Source organism: Capricornis sumatraensis, chromosome 4 (genome assembly GCF_032405125.1).
Source record: "Capricornis sumatraensis isolate serow.1 chromosome 4, serow.2, whole genome shotgun sequence".
Classification (NCBI taxonomy): Eukaryota; Metazoa; Chordata; class Mammalia; order Artiodactyla; family Bovidae; genus Capricornis; species Capricornis sumatraensis.
The window spans coordinates 142,019,860-142,036,205 of record NC_091072.1 but is presented as its reverse complement, the minus strand read 5'-3'; the positions used below and the strand labels follow the sequence as shown (position 1 = coordinate 142,036,205).

General features: G+C 45.0%; 1 protein-coding gene and 1 non-coding gene across 2 annotated transcripts in view; both read left to right on the top strand.

Annotated features, from left to right (window-relative positions):
* ETV6 (ETS variant transcription factor 6) overlaps positions 1 to 16,346 on the top strand; it is a 289,130-nt gene that overhangs the window by 226,795 nt on the left and 45,989 nt on the right. Inside the window, exon 3 of the mRNA XM_068969889.1 lies at positions 3,236 to 3,400. Within this exon, the coding sequence (XP_068825990.1) occupies positions 3,236 to 3,400 (165 nt within the window). The remainder of the gene's footprint in view (positions 1 to 3,235; positions 3,401 to 16,346) is intronic.
* On the top strand, positions 5,483 to 5,554 carry TRNAW-CCA (transfer RNA tryptophan (anticodon CCA)). Its single transcript has one exon. It is a non-coding gene; the product is annotated as a tRNA-Trp (tRNA).

The window sequence follows — 16,346 nt, the reverse complement described above, 5'->3', positions numbered from 1 at the left end:
GGGAAAAGATTACTCATGAGTATTTTCTTCATAGAATATAAAGAACCTCAAATTACTACTTGCGTCCCCCACCCCCTTCTCACCCGCCTCTCTTGTTTCAGTGTCTCCTCTGCAGAAACTTCAGCATTTCACTCTCGTTTCCCCTCCCGAGTGGGATTCGGTTCTGTGTTTGCCTTGGCACTTGCACTGCCAATAAGCAGCCCCATCCTTTCTCCTGTTTCTGACCGAGCGTCTTCTGCTCTGTGGCCCTCTCGCCACCAGGCACCTCCTTCGGCCACGCTTGGCCAGTCCTCACATTTGTCCCCAGAGGGCTGGCTGTGCCCTGGCTGTTCGTGTGAAGGAGAAGAAAAGCCCCTAATAACTAGTCAGCCCGCTGTTCCTCTTCAGAGGTGACACCATGACTGTGGAAGCCAACTCTTAAGGCCTTTCTCCACTGGTTCAGAAGTTGAGATCTTGCTGAGCCGTTTTCATGCCCATCCCCACCTCCCTGTGGTCCCAGATACGCATCTTTAAAGTCATTGGAAAGAGATGGGGTACCTCCCGTGTCCAAGAACCATTTTTTTGTACTTTTTTAACCATTTTTTAAACTTTTAAAGATACAGTTCTTAAAGATTACAGTTTTCACCGAATAGTGGCTATATTTCCCCATCCTGTACCATACGTCCTTGAGCCTGTACATCCTTCGTGCCTCCCACTTCACCCACCCCTGTGTTGCCCCCCTGCCACTAGTAACTGCTGGTTTCTTCTCGATGCCTGTCAGTCTGCTTCTGTTTTGTTATATTCACTAGTTTGTTATATTTTTCACATTCCACATATAGGTGATATCATACATTATTTGCCTTCCTCCAGTTTATTTCCCTTAGCATAAGGCCCTCCAAGTCCATCCATGTCCAAGGACCATTTTTCATAGGCATTGCTTCTTGGCCCAGTCAAGAGTCCAAACCAAAACCCTGAATTCTTTAATTGCTGTGTGTATTCTAAAGATCATAGAGCAGTAACATATTGCATGGTATTATTTTACAGTGCCCCTTTATTCCCTATGTGACCAAAAAAATTATGAAACGTAAAAACCAAGAAAAAAACTCTATGTTCTGTATTAGTCACTCAGTCATGTCCAACTGTTTGTGACCCCATGGACTGAAGCCCACCAGGCTCTTCTATCCATGGAATTCTCCAGGCAGGAATACTGGAGTAGGTAGCCATTCCCTTCTCCAGGGGATCTTTCCCAGCCAGGGATCGAACCTGGGTCTTCTGCAAAGCAAGTAGATTCTTTACCATCAGAGCCACCAAGGAAGCTCATCCCTAATTTCAGTGCCCATAGTTCTTTATCCATGCCCAACACAGTGGACCAGTTTCAGAAGGACTCCCCGAGAGTTCAAGGAAACCAGCTGCCATTCCGTAAAATTAGACTTTGCAAAGGAGCCTGAAAGACAGAGCCACTGGTCCTGCCCAGAGGCCCTGGATCTTCTCAAGGGCACCGAGCTATTCCATTTCCTCATCCACCCAGGAGGAAAAGTAGCCCATCCAAATAGACCAGTTCTTTGTGATGCCTGACAGGTGAAAGGTCCTTTCCAGGGTCAGACGGAAGGACGCTGTCAGAGCACACTCACAGAGTCCCCTTAGCAAGTTTAAGTAACCACCAGTAAATAACAGACTGAAGTTCCTCTTAGCAAACATTGATTCTGTTGTATTTGAGCTATTAATTCATACAGTATTTTAGAGAATAATGCACTCTTGAGCATCTGGCTTTAACCCATCAGTTCTCAAACAGTTGGTTTCAGGATTTCTTTCGATCCTTTAAAATTATTGAAGACCTCCAAAAAGCTTTGCTCATGTGCCTTTTATCTATCTATGTGCACTGTATTGGAAATTAAAACCAAAAATTTTTACTATTTGTTGTAATATATATCAAAATATGTGTCAACTCGCTAAAAAGTAATAAGCCAAATATATGTTAACATAAATATGTATTTATGAATATGTTTTCCAAAACCAAAAGAAAATCAGTGAAAAAGTGGCATTGTCTTACATTTTTGCAAGTCTTTTTAATGTCTGGCTTCATTTTAAAAAAGACTGGATTCTTGTGTCTGCTTTAATATCACATGCTGTGTAGCTGCTAGGAAATTCCACTGTATGCTCATGAAAGATTGAGAATAGAACAACAGAAAAAACAAATAACCTCTTCATATTGTTACAAAGAGTTTCGACTTCTTAGACACCCTGAGGTGGTCTTGGGAACCTGGAAGGGTGCCTGGTTCACACTTTGAGAATCACTGTTCTCTAAACCACTCGTATGATATGTCAAAGGTTTCCCACAACCAGAGAATAAAATAAAAACACAGACTCACAGTCAGGCTTCCAGACAGAGATCCAGCCTGAGCCATCCTCTTGGCCCCAGGGGCCGCCCTCCCTCCAACCCACTCCTGGTCCTACTCAGAGTTCAAGTGCCACCCCCACCAGGAAGTTCTAACATGAACAAGTACCTGTTATCCTTACCTTGCCCTCTCATTCCCAGAGGCTAGGCTGATAGTGTCCCCAAGACAAGTGAGTTGCTCCTTCTGGAAGAAGTTGCAGGGAACACTATATTATTTGGCATCTCTGCAGGTCAAGCCCCATTCTGGAACATTCTCACTTCAAAAGGACACTGGGCTGCCATCAAATCAGTTCTGTGCATGGAATTCTCAGGCGAGAATACTGGAGTGGGTTGTCATGTCATACTCCATGGGATCTTCCCGACCCAGGGATCAAACCCAGGTCTCCTGCATCGCAGGCAGATTCTTTACCTTCTGAGCCACCAGGGAAGCACAGGGAAGCCCTGTGATTCTAGAGTTGCCTCCAAAGCCAACTGACATTATTATGACTCTGCATCTCCTCAGGTGCTTCAGGCCCCCATAGAGCTGCACCTTCAGGACAGACTGGGAATCCACATACCCCTGGCACTGGAGCTGAGCAAGGAAGAACAGGGCTGTGAGACCTATGGTTCGTTAAAGACAAAAAAAGCGACTCTTTCCCCCCAACACACACATTTTGCCTCTAAATAAATTCATTTGATACACACTTTGACACTCATGCAGCCAGAGCTCTACCTGAGGTTCAGAGTTGAACCCTAAGGGCTCTTCAGACATGGAGACTCAGTTTTGTTAACCATTCAAAAATCTTTTCCCTTTATTTCGGCTGTCTAACTGATGAGATCTTTTTTCTCTCTTTTCTTTCTGCCTTGCTGTCTCTCCAACAGGCTTGCAGCCCATGTTCTGGAGCAGAGATGACGTAGCCCAGTGGCTCAAATGGGCTGAAAACGAGTTTTCTCTAAGGCCGATTGACAGCAACACGTTTGAGATGAACGGCAAGGCTCTCCTACTTCTGACCAAAGAGGACTTTCGCTACCGGTCTCCTCATTCAGGTGAGAGGCTGGACTCTGGACCTGGGCTCAGCCCAGGAAGTCTGGTCTCCAGCACTGGCCTTTGTCACCACCCACCCTCCCAGGAGATCTCCACGTCAGATCGCCGTGAATGCAAGGACAGTGACCCTGCTTAGTGGAGGGCAGATCCTGCTGACCAGGGCCAGTGTGAGGGGAGAAAAGGAAGGGTTTCCAGGTCCAGGAGAAACTTTCAGGAGAAGTGACCTAGTTCAGACCTATAGACCCTGGAACTTTAGGGATTCAAGTGTACCACCATATAAGGAAGAAAATCTGTTCTTGCCCTTTCTCTCCACCTTGCTTCTGATTCTGAAGCCTTTCAGAAGAGATGCTTGAGAGTGATATAGGATGCAAACTGCTCAGTTCAAAACAAAGACAGGAGAGGGCAGGGAATGAGTGGTGGTGAGGCAGGAGGAGTAGAAGGGGAAGGAGAAACAAGCAAATGGGTGAGAAGGGCTGGGGAAGGTGGAGATCCTTGTAACTCAGGCAGCTTGAGACCCAAATTCAAAGGGCTTTAGGTGATTTCTTTTGGAAGTTGTGAATTTTTTGAAGTAATGAATCTTATATTGAATAGTTTGTGTGTTGGTATTAGTCGCTCAATCATGTCCAACTCTTTGCAACCACATGGATGATAGCCCGCCAGGCTCCTCTGTCCATGGGATTCTTTAGGCAAGAATACTGCAGTGGGTTGCCATTCTCTTCTCCAGGGGATCTTCCCAGCCCAGGGATCAAACCTAGGTTCCCTACATTGCCGGCACATTCTTTACCATCTGAGCCACCAGGGAAACCCTAATAGTTTGTGCAACTCTTGAAGGATACAAGTGACCATTCCCTCTGGCACATCTAACAAGAAAGATTTATCTAAATAAGGGCTTCTAGAACCACATGGAAAAGTTTCCTTCAGTAAGAAGCTTTGGTACCTGCAAAATGTATTGCTGATACAGATAAGAACTCAAACAGACTTTCTAATTTCATTTCTCACACTTGATGGATATTTTTTTCTTAAATTTTTTGTGATGTGGACCATTTCCAAAGTCTTTATTGAATTTGTTACAATATTGCCTCTGTGTTATGTTTTGGCTACAAGGCATGTGGGATCTCAGCTCCCCGACCAGGGATTGAACCCACTCCCCTTGTGTTAGAAGGTGAAGTCTTCACCCTGAACCACCGAGGAAGTCCCCTTGATGGATTTTTAGAAGAGGTTTGGGAACTCACATGTCCAAGGGGAGCCTTGGTCTCGGGTTTCTGCCTCTTGAGGACAGTTATTCGAGGACCCACAGGTCCTGCCTCTGTCAAGTCTCCTTGCTGCCCCCACTTTGATGTCATTTGTCTGGCAGAGACCCTTTCTTCCTTGACTTAAGGGCAAAGGTCCCACACAAGGTCTTGGCTTTGTCCCCAACTATGTTCACCCTTATTTACTCCTGGAGGCCGGCCAGGAGTTAATAAACTAGCTAACCGTCCTGAGGAAACGGCCTGTCACACAGGGCAAGATAAGGATGTGTACAGAACTATAGTGTCGCCCCAGCTCTTCCCAGTTGCAGCAGAACCGTTTAGAGGAGGAAATGATAAAAGGGAAGTTTCCCGCAGAAGTACAGATGTTCGTGGAAACTTGAAAACTTCTACAGCTGAAAACCAGGGCACTGTGAAGGTTTTAGAAGGGACACAGACAGACTTGAAACATTTCATCTTCCATCATTGATTCTTTCTGTAGCCTCAGGATAAGAAAACTGTAAAACAACAATATAAATAAAACCAACCTGAAAGGAACCTTGAGAGTTCCTTTTAATTTAATGCAAAAACACTTCCCTTTTCTGTTCCAGTGGAAACTTAGAGATTAAACTCAAAGGGGCAAGGTTACCCAACTGAAAGGAAAAGCACAGTAGCTCGTCAGTGTTCAGGAAAAGTCACTCATGTCGGGCAAACAAAGGAAAACACAATGATGCGTTTTAAGTTGACTTGATTTAGACCTTGGGCACGCTTTCCTCTTTGTAAATCTGCCTCTGCCTCCCCTCATATCTCAGGTATGCCCCCCCCTTTTTTTTTTTTAACTTTCTCTTTTGTGCTGGTTCCCTGGTGGCTCAGAGGTTAAAGCGTCTGCCTCCAATGCGGGAGACCCAGGTTCAATCCCTGGGTTGGGAAGATCCCCTGGAGAAGGAAATGGCAACCCACTCCAGTATTCTTGCCTGGAGAATCCCATGGACTGAGGAGCCTGGTGGGCTGCAGTCCACGGGGTCACAAAGAGTCAGACACGACTGAGTGACTTTACTTACTTATTTATAGCCAATTAACAGTGATGTAATAGTTTCAGGTGGACAGCAAAGGGGCTTACTTATATATATGTCCATTCTCCTCCAAACTCCCTTGTGATCCAGGCTGCCGCAGAAACATTGCCAGGTGCTCCTTTTTGTTGCTGATTTTTTATTTCTCCAGTGACCTCTCAACTTTCCTTAAAGCTGGGAGCAGAGACATACCAAACCGGTCACTACATCCTTGCCAGTTTGTCGAGTCTTTGCAGGGTGAGCCATGTGGGAGGCTGGAAGGGAGCCTGCCACCCCACTGAAGGCAGGATCACACTGAACCTGAAGGCGGAGGCAGCTGGGGAAGGAGAGAGCAGAACGAATGGGCCTCAGAAAAAGAGTGGAGCTGGTCTGGAACGTGAAAGATGGACTGCATGATGGGTCACTGGAGCAGCGTTAACTTAGTGGGTTTGGGTGGCCGTGAGGAAGCCCACCTGGAGATGGAAGAGGCAGTGTTAGGCTGGTGCACGAGTTGGGACGTGGTTGTCGTAGCCACAGTTAAGAGAGAGCAGTAGAAATTCATTCTATGAGTGTTCCCTGAGTAGCTCCATGCCAGAGGACAAGAGAGCTGGCTGAGCAAGTTAAGGGGGAGAGAAGTGGTTTCCAGCCGGGTTGTCAGATGAGGCTCAGTTGTGTGGTAGCCAAGCCAGACTTTGAAAGCTCTGAAAGGTGAGCAAGAAGCAGGAGGGAAAAGGGTTGAAGAGGAAGTGAGGCCAGTTCACTTGGAGGAGGACCTTGGAGACAAGTTTTCGTTTGAAACACTGTTCATCATTACTCATCACCCCTCACCCTTGTCTGCTTGCCTCTTCAAGTTCTGCTACTTTCTCCAGGAACACTTTCCCTGACTCTCCCGTCCCCACATCCCTGGATCCACTCCACCTTCCTTTCCTCCACATCTCCCTGCCTCAGTCTGGGTGAGGTGCTGGTCCTCATGTTTTTCCCTTTTGGCTGCACCGCACGTGGGATCTTACTTCCCCAACAGCGAGTGAACCTGTTCCTCCTGCACTGGAAGCACTGAGTCTTAACAGCTGGATTACCAGGGAAGTCCCGTTGGTTCTCTTTTCTGTTCAGTCGCTCAGTTCTGTCCGATTCTTTGTGATCCCATGGACCGCAGCATGCCAGGCATCCCTGTCCTTCACCATCTCCCAAAGCTTGCTCAAACTCATGTCCATCGAGTTGGTGATGCCATCCAGCCATTTCTGTTGTCCCCTTCTCCTCCTGCCTTCAATCTTTCCCACCATCAAGGTCTTTTCTAATGAGTCAGTTCTTTGCATCAGGTGGCCAAAGTATTCGAGCTTTAGCATCAGTCCTTCCAATGAATATTCAGGACTGATTTCCTTTAGGATGGACTGGTTGGATCTCCTTGCAGTCCAAGGGACTCTCAAGAGTCTTCTCCAGCATCAGAATTCAAAAGCATCAGTTCTTTGGCACTCAGCTTTCTTTATGGTCCAATTCTCACATGCATGACTACTGGAAAAATCATAGGTTTGACTAGATGGACCTTTGTCAGTAAAGTAATGTCTCTGCTTTTTAATTTGCTGTCTAGGTTTGTCATAGCTTTTCTTCCAAGGAGCAAGTGTCTTTTGATTTCATGGCTGCAGTCACCATCTGCAGTGATTTTGAATCCCAAAAGAATAAAGTCTGTCACTGTTTCAATTGTTTCCCTATCTATTTGCCATGAACTGATGGGACCAGATGCCAAGATCTTCATTTTTTGAATGTTGAGTTTTAAGCCAGCTTTTTTACTCTGCTCTTTCACGTTCAAGAGGCTTTTTAGTTCCTCTTTGCTTTCTGCCATGAGGGTGGTGTCATCTGCGTGTCTGAAGTTATTGATTTCTCCCGGCAATCTTGATTCCAGCCTGTGCTTCATCCAGCCTGGCATCTGGCATGATGTACTCTGCATATAAGTTAAATAAGCAGGGTGACAATATACAGCCTTGACGTACTCCTTTCCCAATTTGGAACCAGTCTGTTGTTCCATGTCTGATTCTAACTGTCGCTTCTCGACCTGCATACAAGTTTCTCAGGAGGCAGGTAAGGTGGTCTGGTATTCCCATCTCTTTAAGAATTTTCCACAGTTTGTTTTATCTCAGAACATTTCCTAATTCTGCCATGGCCCCTGACACACATACACAGGGTTCACACTGTGATACATGAGATTGTTTTCTATTCCATATCCTCTCTCAAAGTAGAAAGTTCAGGCTGCGTCCTGTTCAGCTGCCGTGTCTCCAGTGTCTAGCACAGGGCATGACATCTGTTTGGCACTCAATAAATATTAGCTGAATTATGACCCAACCCAAGAGTATCTTACAGCCAGTTAAGGAGTTTGGATGTTATTTTGCAAATAATAAGAAACCACTGAAAGGTTCTGATCAGGAGAAAGATGTGATTGAAGCTCTCCCTTTGGTACAGTCAGTCCCCTACATACGAATGAGTTCTATTCTGAGAGCATATTCGTTAAGTCCAGTTTGTGCATAAGTTCAACATAGTTAGCCTCAGTACCCAACTAACACAATCTGCTATTTAGTACTGTACTGTAATAGGTTTATAATACTTTTCACACAAATAATACACTTAAAAAGCAATAAATAAAGCATTTTTTATCTTACACTATAGTACCTTGACAGAGAAGGCAATGGCACCCCACTCATGACTGAGTGACTTCACTTTCACTTTTCACTTTCATGCATTGGAGAAGGAAATGGCAACCCACTCCAGTACTCTTGCCTGGAAAATCCCATGGACAGAGGAGTCTGGTGGGCTGCAGTCCATGGGGTCGCTAAGAGTCGGACATGACTGAAGCGACTTAGCAGCAGCAGCAGCAGTAGCATAGGACCTTGAAGAGTATAGTAGTGTCGTCCAACAGCTGGCGTACAGGGGCTGGCATCCAGTGAACAGGTAAGAAGAGTTACTGACTGGAGGAGCGAGAGAAGGCAGTAGATGGTGGAACTGAAGGACCATCAGCAATCAGAGATGGAGGGCAAGCACATTCACATTTTTGAAAGTTTGCAACTTGAAGGTTTGTATGTAGGGGACTTGCTCTATAGACGTTTGCCATCAGTGCATAGGGTAGATTCACTGGGTCACTAAAAGCAGGAAAACCAGGTACAGTCCTAATTTGAGACACTGAAGTCCAGAACAGAATCAGTGACACCAAAATCATATGCTTTAGGCATGAAATGGTTCTCCTGGCATTTTGGCCAAGTGATGCCAGAACATTCAGGAAGATGTGCCCTTTTCTGCAGAAGTCTGAGACAGAAGCCAGGCCAAGCTGGGAATAATAGATTTCAGAGCATCCCCCATTACACTGAGCTGAGACTAAAGATAAATCTATGCTGTGGGTAATTTAATTTTAAGGCAGCAACCAGAAAGCCATGGACAGAATAGCAAGGTGATGCTTGACAGTAGGGGCTATCAGAAAACCTGCCACAGAATAGGAGTATTGTCAGAGGAATTGGAAGACAGAAATAAGAAGATGAGATGACCCTTCCCATGAGGTAGGTAGCCAGCCAGCAATGTGATGAGGGCGTGATATACCTGCTCACCTTCTCCTTAGGTAGAGACAAGGTATAAATAGAAAACCTTGTTTCTCATATGAAACATTTGGCACTGCTTCTATTGACCTCCACTTTGCTCTTGCCTTCAACATAGTAGATGTCAGAAGGTCCAGATTCTACACATGCCTCTTCCACATATATCGTCACCTCATTTGCTCTTATCTTCCTTGTCCATAAAATGGAATTTTCAACCTAGGGATCCCAAACTCTCTTTATAGTTCAACCCAGCTTCAACCACTGAAAGTGTTAAGCTTTGCGTAAGCATTACGACTTCCCACCTATAGGCAGTAAATAGATACTTTCCTCTCCTTCATGACTGTATACCATGAAGAAGCCTAGACTTTACCCAGTTTTTTCCTGTCGGTCTTTAGTCTTTTTTGCTGCCTAGGACAAAGCAGCAGCAGCGTCTCACTAGTCATAGTGTTGCTAGAATGAAGTGAAAGGATCTGATGGGCCATCACCAGGCGTGGATGTTTACAGCTTCCTCCCGGCCATGTTTCCTGCCTGGCCTCACCCAGAGTTATGTTCTCTGTACACAGAAATAACATTCCTTGGCACAACTCATCCCATATGTAGACAGGAGAGAACAAGAGTTTGATCAATTATAATTAGTTGAACTATTAAGATACCTTCAGTCAAATACAGTAGCCTCCTTGAACCCCACATTCTCCAACCAATTAAACAAACTACATTTATGCTGTCCACTTTCAGGACAAAGGTCCTCCCTTTTCAACTGCTAGACTAAAACGGGGAACATAGTTTAAGATATCATCTCCCACAGACGATCTCAAGGGTGAATATAAATGGTAGCTTTTCTTTGAAATAATCTCCCAATCAGGATATAGCAGAATGACAGATTTATAATATTCACAAAGTTAAAGGAAAAGTGTAAAAGAATGTCTATTTTATAAACCTCACCCAGACAGGATTATTTTATCTAGTCCTTGGGCAACTGGGTAGTTATCACATTAAATGGTCTGGGATGATTCAATTCAAAGGAATTACATTGAATTTTATGAATTTATTGAATGCCTTGAAATGAATAACTCCAATTGTTTCTTGACCTCTTTGAGACTCTGAGAAAACACATTAATCCAAAGGAACAGACAATTTAGCATTGATATTAGCACTCTCATTTAGAGTTATCCATTGCAAGATACTCAGGTGGGATGTATTTGCTGCTGCTGCTGCTGCTAAGTCTCTTCAGTCGTGTCCGACTCTGTGCGACCCCATGGATAGCAGCCCACCAGGCTCTGCCGTCCCTGGGATTCTCCAGGCAAGAACAAGTGGGCAAGTGGGTGGGATGTGTTTATGTATTCCTTATTTAAATGAACAAAAAGTGTTATTAATTTAATTCATATTAGACTTTTTTCAATGCTTTTTAAAAAAACAAGAAACGTTCAAAGTTCCTTCAGTTTAATTCATCAAAAAATATATTGGGGTTTTACTAAGTAAATGAGTTTTTAACATACTGGAGTGTGATGATACAAAGCGTTTCTTCCTCTCCAGCCCACCAGACTCTTTTTCTTTGGAAATGTGCTTTGCTTGTGACTTTCAGGTATATTAAATTTCTTTTAAAGGTTAAACTTAAATACTGGTCTGTATCTACATATGTTTCCTAGGAAACCAACCTGCCTGTTAATCTCTATTAAGCAGTGGTAGGTGGTTTGCTGGCTTGAGTCCACTGGCTGCTTTAGTCTCAAGTCACAGAGTCTGAGGGCATGGGTCACAGAGGGGAATTTTAGCCCTAAAGTGTGGGAGTTCCAACAAACACGACCCTTGACTGAAGATACCCAGAGTTGCCTCTCTCTTCTCTTCCTGTGTCTTTGAGCAAAACAAGCCAAAAATATGTGTATTACCCATCAGCAAAATGCTCAGATAAATCAATTACAGGAAAGTCACGGAATTGGTAAGCATTTTGCTTATCCCATTGGTGAAATGGTGGTGGTGACTGATCGCTCTGCTATGCAGAGTCATATTTTAACGTGTGAAACATACAGTACTTCCTGTAGTTGACAGTGCATGCTTATGTCACAATATTTAGGTTTTCTCATAAACTTATTCTTTGGTTTACCTTACATTGTCTTCTGTATGCAAGTAAAGGCAGTTGTCTTTCTAGATGTCTTCCTGAGTGAGTCTCCTCTTAAATATCATATTCAGAGACTTCCCTGGTGGTTCAGTGGCTAAGACTCCATATTCCCAATGCAGGGGGCCTAGGTTCAATCCTTGGCTGGAAACTAGATCCCACATGCTGCAACTAATTAGGATTTCACATACCACAACTAAAAATCCTGCATGCTGCAACTAAGACCTGGCTCAGCCAAATAAATAAGTAAATATTTAAATATATATATAACATTTATGTTAGATATATATTATATATATATAATATCCCAATTTCCCACAACCTGTGCTAATTTTTTTCCCAGGATCTCTGTGTCCAAGACATAGATATCAAATAAATTTCAAATATTTGTTCCAAGTGAAAGAGGAATTTATTTTTATGGTCACAGAAAGCACTCTGTATTAAATTAAAAGATTTGTAATTCAATCAGGCTATAAAAATGGATTGAGTGGAATGCTTGGAAACGAAGATAGAGCAGAGCTGGAATGCCAAACAGTCCCACGATGGGAATGTTCTTAGACCACCAGTGGGCTCTCCCAGGCCTGTGTCTGAGTTGGTGTTTTCACTGTTGAATTTATGATGAAACTGAAGGGACTGAGGCCTCAGACATCACTTTGAACCTGTCACAGGCAGGAAAGAGCAGCAGAGAGTTGAATAGTGTCCCTCCCACACCATATATGCTGTTATTTTCTTGTAACTGATCAGAGGGAAACTAAAATCTCTGAATAAAAACAGAAGAGAGAGAAAAAGAAAAGAGAACGCTTTGCACATGTAAGAATGTGTTACTTCTGATCATCTTCGTAGGAGGATGTGTACATAGTAAATTGTCACCTCTGAAAAATGCCAGCTTTTAATAATGTGAAGATTCCGCTTTAAACCTACTGAACTCAAGAAGGTAAACGCTGTGAAACCCCACAGGGAGGGGCTCTGGGTACCCCTGTCAATGGCACTCTGCGCTGGTCCAATTCTTCTGGAGAATCAGCAGTGTATAATAACTTAAAAACGAATCGTACCCTTTTACTGATAACACCGTTTTAGGAAAAGAAAAATCCCATGGAAGCAATCCAATAGGAAGTCGAAAAAGATACCCTTAGTAATTCTATTCATGACGGTGAAAACTGGAAATGCCCATAGTACCTCCAGTAGAGAACTGACGGGCTTTAAAAAAATATGGAGGAATATAGAGGAATACACTGAAGCTTTACAGCCATTCATTGAGTCACTTCAGTAGATCATACAGGCCTTGCGGATCATGTTCAGAACTTAAAGTGTTATTTTAAAGACAGGTGGAAGCCATTCACGGTCTGAAGCAGAGACTGGCATGATGAAACACAGAACTGAGAAGTGGGATGTAGGGCAGTCGGTAGACGCGATGGCAAGGGACTGAAACTAAGACATCCAGCAGGGAAAAGCAGGTGATTCAAGGAGTATGTAGAAGGCAGAGTCTGTAAGTCTTGCTGATGCTGAATGAGAAGGAGAGAGTCGAGGGTGAGTCCTGTTTCTGACCCAGTCAGCTGGGGATTTGCAGCAGTAGGAAGCACCGAGGGTTGTAAAGGCGTTGGTGTCGAGCACATAAGACGTGTGGTGCCCAGGTGGCAGGCAAGAGGATGTGTGTAGGAGGTAACCGAAGGTTCTGAAGGTGAGGAGGGGTGTCTGGAGCAGATGTAGTGGAGACCGGCTGATGGCAGCCATGGAGGGGCTGAGATGACCCAGGAGAAAGGCGATGAGAGGCCTGGGAGCCCTACAGGGCGGGGAAGCAGCGAGAGCAGAAAACCAGGAGATGGGGCGTGTCTGAAGCTGCGGGGTGTTCCAGGCGAGGGGTGACAGTGACTAGTGCTGATGATGATGCTGAGAGGCAAGTACATCGCCCTTTGGCTTTGATGACCTGGAGGTGACCTCGGCAAGAGCACCCTTGTACCTTCCTCCCTCCTTCCCCCATCCTACCCCTCTGGGTCATCACAGAGCACCAAGCTGAGCTTCCTGAGCTGTATGACAGGTTTCCACTAGCTAGCTATGTTACACCGGAGAAGGCGATGGCGACCCACTCCAGTACCCTTGCCTGGAGAATCCCAGGGACAGAGGAGCCTGGCGGACTGCCGTCTGTGGGGTCGCACAGAGTTGGACACCGCTGAAGCGACTTAGCAGCAGCAGCAGCAGCAGCAGCTGTGTTACACACGGCAGTGCACGCACATCAGTCCCAGTTTCCCAGTTCATCCCCTCCCTCACCCCGTGTCCGCATGTCCGTCCCTACATCTGCATCTCGATTCCTGCAGATAGGCAGGGGATATACGTCCATGGTTAGCTGATGCACTTCACTGTACAGCAGAAACCAACACAACATTGTAAAGCAACTATACCTCAATTTTCTTTTTTTAAAAAAAAGCACTTCGGAGAGAGTTGGAGTGGAGACCAGAGGGCCCAGAGGAGTGCACGGAGAGGGGCGTGGTGATAACAGAGTTGGACAGTGTGGGGGTGTGTGTGTGTGTGAAGACAGAAAACGCTTGAAGCTGCTTAAATGCTAAAGGGAAGAAACCCATAGGAAGAAGTTGAAGATACACTGCACGCTAGGACAGGGAAAGAAATGGCGAACTAGAAATATGTGTGTGAAATGACGTCAGCTGGAAAAAAATTCCATTCTTATGAGTGTGACCTTATGAAACTTACGTGTGTCCTTGAAAGACAAAAAGTACTGAAGCAGAGCAAATAGTTTCCAGATTTTTTTGGAGACATGTCAGTTAGTAATCATCATAGTCACAAGGAATACCATCTCCTGAGCAGACCTGGGGCCGACGCTCATTCCTATCATCTCATTTAATCCTCATAACAGCCCTGCCAAATCTAGGCATTGTTCTCATTTGATACAAAAGAATATTTAAGCCTTGAACTAAGGCTCAAAGAGAATAGGTGGTGTGCCTCAGGACATGCATTTGATGAATAGAGGAACTGGGATTCAAACCTGGGACTCCCTTGCTCCAGAGCCCAAGCTCTTCCTTCTAAAAGTAAAGAAACTTAGGTAAGTTTATTAACCCTCTAAACAGCATCTTTATGTTCTTGGTCTTCAGACACTAGTAAAATTGCTGAGGCAGTTTGCAGCAGTTTTGTTCACTCTCTCTACTGTTTGTTTCAAACAAATTGCAAATAAAACAATAGAATTTAGGATTCTCGAAGTAGATGCCTAGGTTTTAACGTCAAGGTCACTGATACAAAATTGTGTATGTGTTAGTTTGTGGGTTTCTGTGTGTGTGCGTATGCATGTATCTAGGAGTATATCTAGGGTTTATAGGACCTGAAGTTATAATTTGAAGACACACAGTTCTGGGTTTCCTTTTTTTTTTTTTAATTTATGGTGTGCCGGCTCTCCGTGGCTGTGCACGGGCCTTCTCTAGTTGTGACGAGTGGGGCTCCTCTGTAGTTATAGTGTGCAGGCTTCTCACTGTGGTGGCTTCTCTTGTTGCTGAACACAGGCTGTAGGCCGTGTGGGCTTCAGTAGTTGTGGAGCAGGGGCTTAGTTGCCCCATGGGCATGTGGGCTCTTCCTGGACCAGGGATCAAACCCATGACCCCTGCATTGGCAGGTGGATCCCTAACCTCTGAGCCTGGCAGGAAAGCCCCTTAGGTTTCCTTTCATGGGACTGTGCACACGAAGGCCCCTGAAACTCACTAGCTTCACAGCAAACCCACTTGTGCCTGTGGATACATGAAGATAGAGGGAGAAACCAACAAAAGCTATTGTCCCTTAAACAATAGCCTTGGTTTCATTGCTTAGTACAATGGAAGCATCTTTTAGGGTTAGTACTAAAATTATGTCTTTTCTGGGAAGACAGGGAAGATTTATCAAGGATTGAATAGGCCAAGAGTTTCTTAAACAAGTGCCTTGAATTCAGGCCAGTGGTCATTTGCTTTGTTAGATATATAGCACTGTGGCTCATGCTCTTTATACAGCAGGCAAATAAATATAACTTCTTTTTAAATATCTTCTTTATTCCAGAGATCTTTTTGTTAATATCACTTTCGAGATGTCATCTCCTGTGTATATGAAGATTTTCAGAATGTAGCCAGCCAGAAAGCATACTGGGTGCTGGAGGAACTGGGGGCCAGTGAAGATGGAAAAGGATTGGGGGGGGGGCATCTTTATTTATTTAGGAAACTGTTGCAGACGGGACACACGTGCTGTGCTGTTCCAAAAGCCAAAAACTAGGAACCGAGGTACGTGAGATTACAGAGGACGCCAGCTTCCAGTACAGCAGAAGAGCCTTCTAGTGACTAGAGCTGTCCAAAAATGGTTTGCTTATGCTGTGGCCCGCTGCCCGTCACGGAAGTACTCAGCCAAAGCTATTTGGCAGGGGGCTTTTGCTGAACACAAGTTCGAATCCATCTAAGAAACTTGCAGAATCCTAAGATTCCAAGTCATTATCGGCCACAAAATATTCCTGCCAGGCACACACAGCAACACACGCAGTGGGTTCGTTTTGCCCCAGAGTAGTGATGTTTGTGCTAAGCCAGCCACGTTCCCCAACTGAGCTCCTGGTCGCCAAGGTAACATGTCTGTGGATGGACTGGTTCAGTACTCTGCGGTCTTAGAATTATGTTTTTCCCTAACCTGGGACCCTGGGCCCAGGCTCCCACCCTTTAGCTAGCTGTCACAGGTGCCACTTCTGAATGCTGTCTTACCCGTTCTTGCAGTTTAGGTAAGGAACTGGCTGAGCTCTGCCTGACCTCTCCCCAACTCACTCAGAGAGAAGCCTTCTCTGCCTGGCTCCCTTTGCCAATTTTTGGATGAAAGCCTGCAGAGAGGGAGCACAAGGGCCTGGGGAAATACAGGGCAGAGCACAGGTTGGCCCCACTTAGCCCATCAAGCCAGGGTGAGGCGTCCGGAGAGACCAAGATGGGGGAACGGCCTCAGTCCACCTTGCCCTTTCTGAAAGGGGAACATAAACGTGGCCATGACCCAGA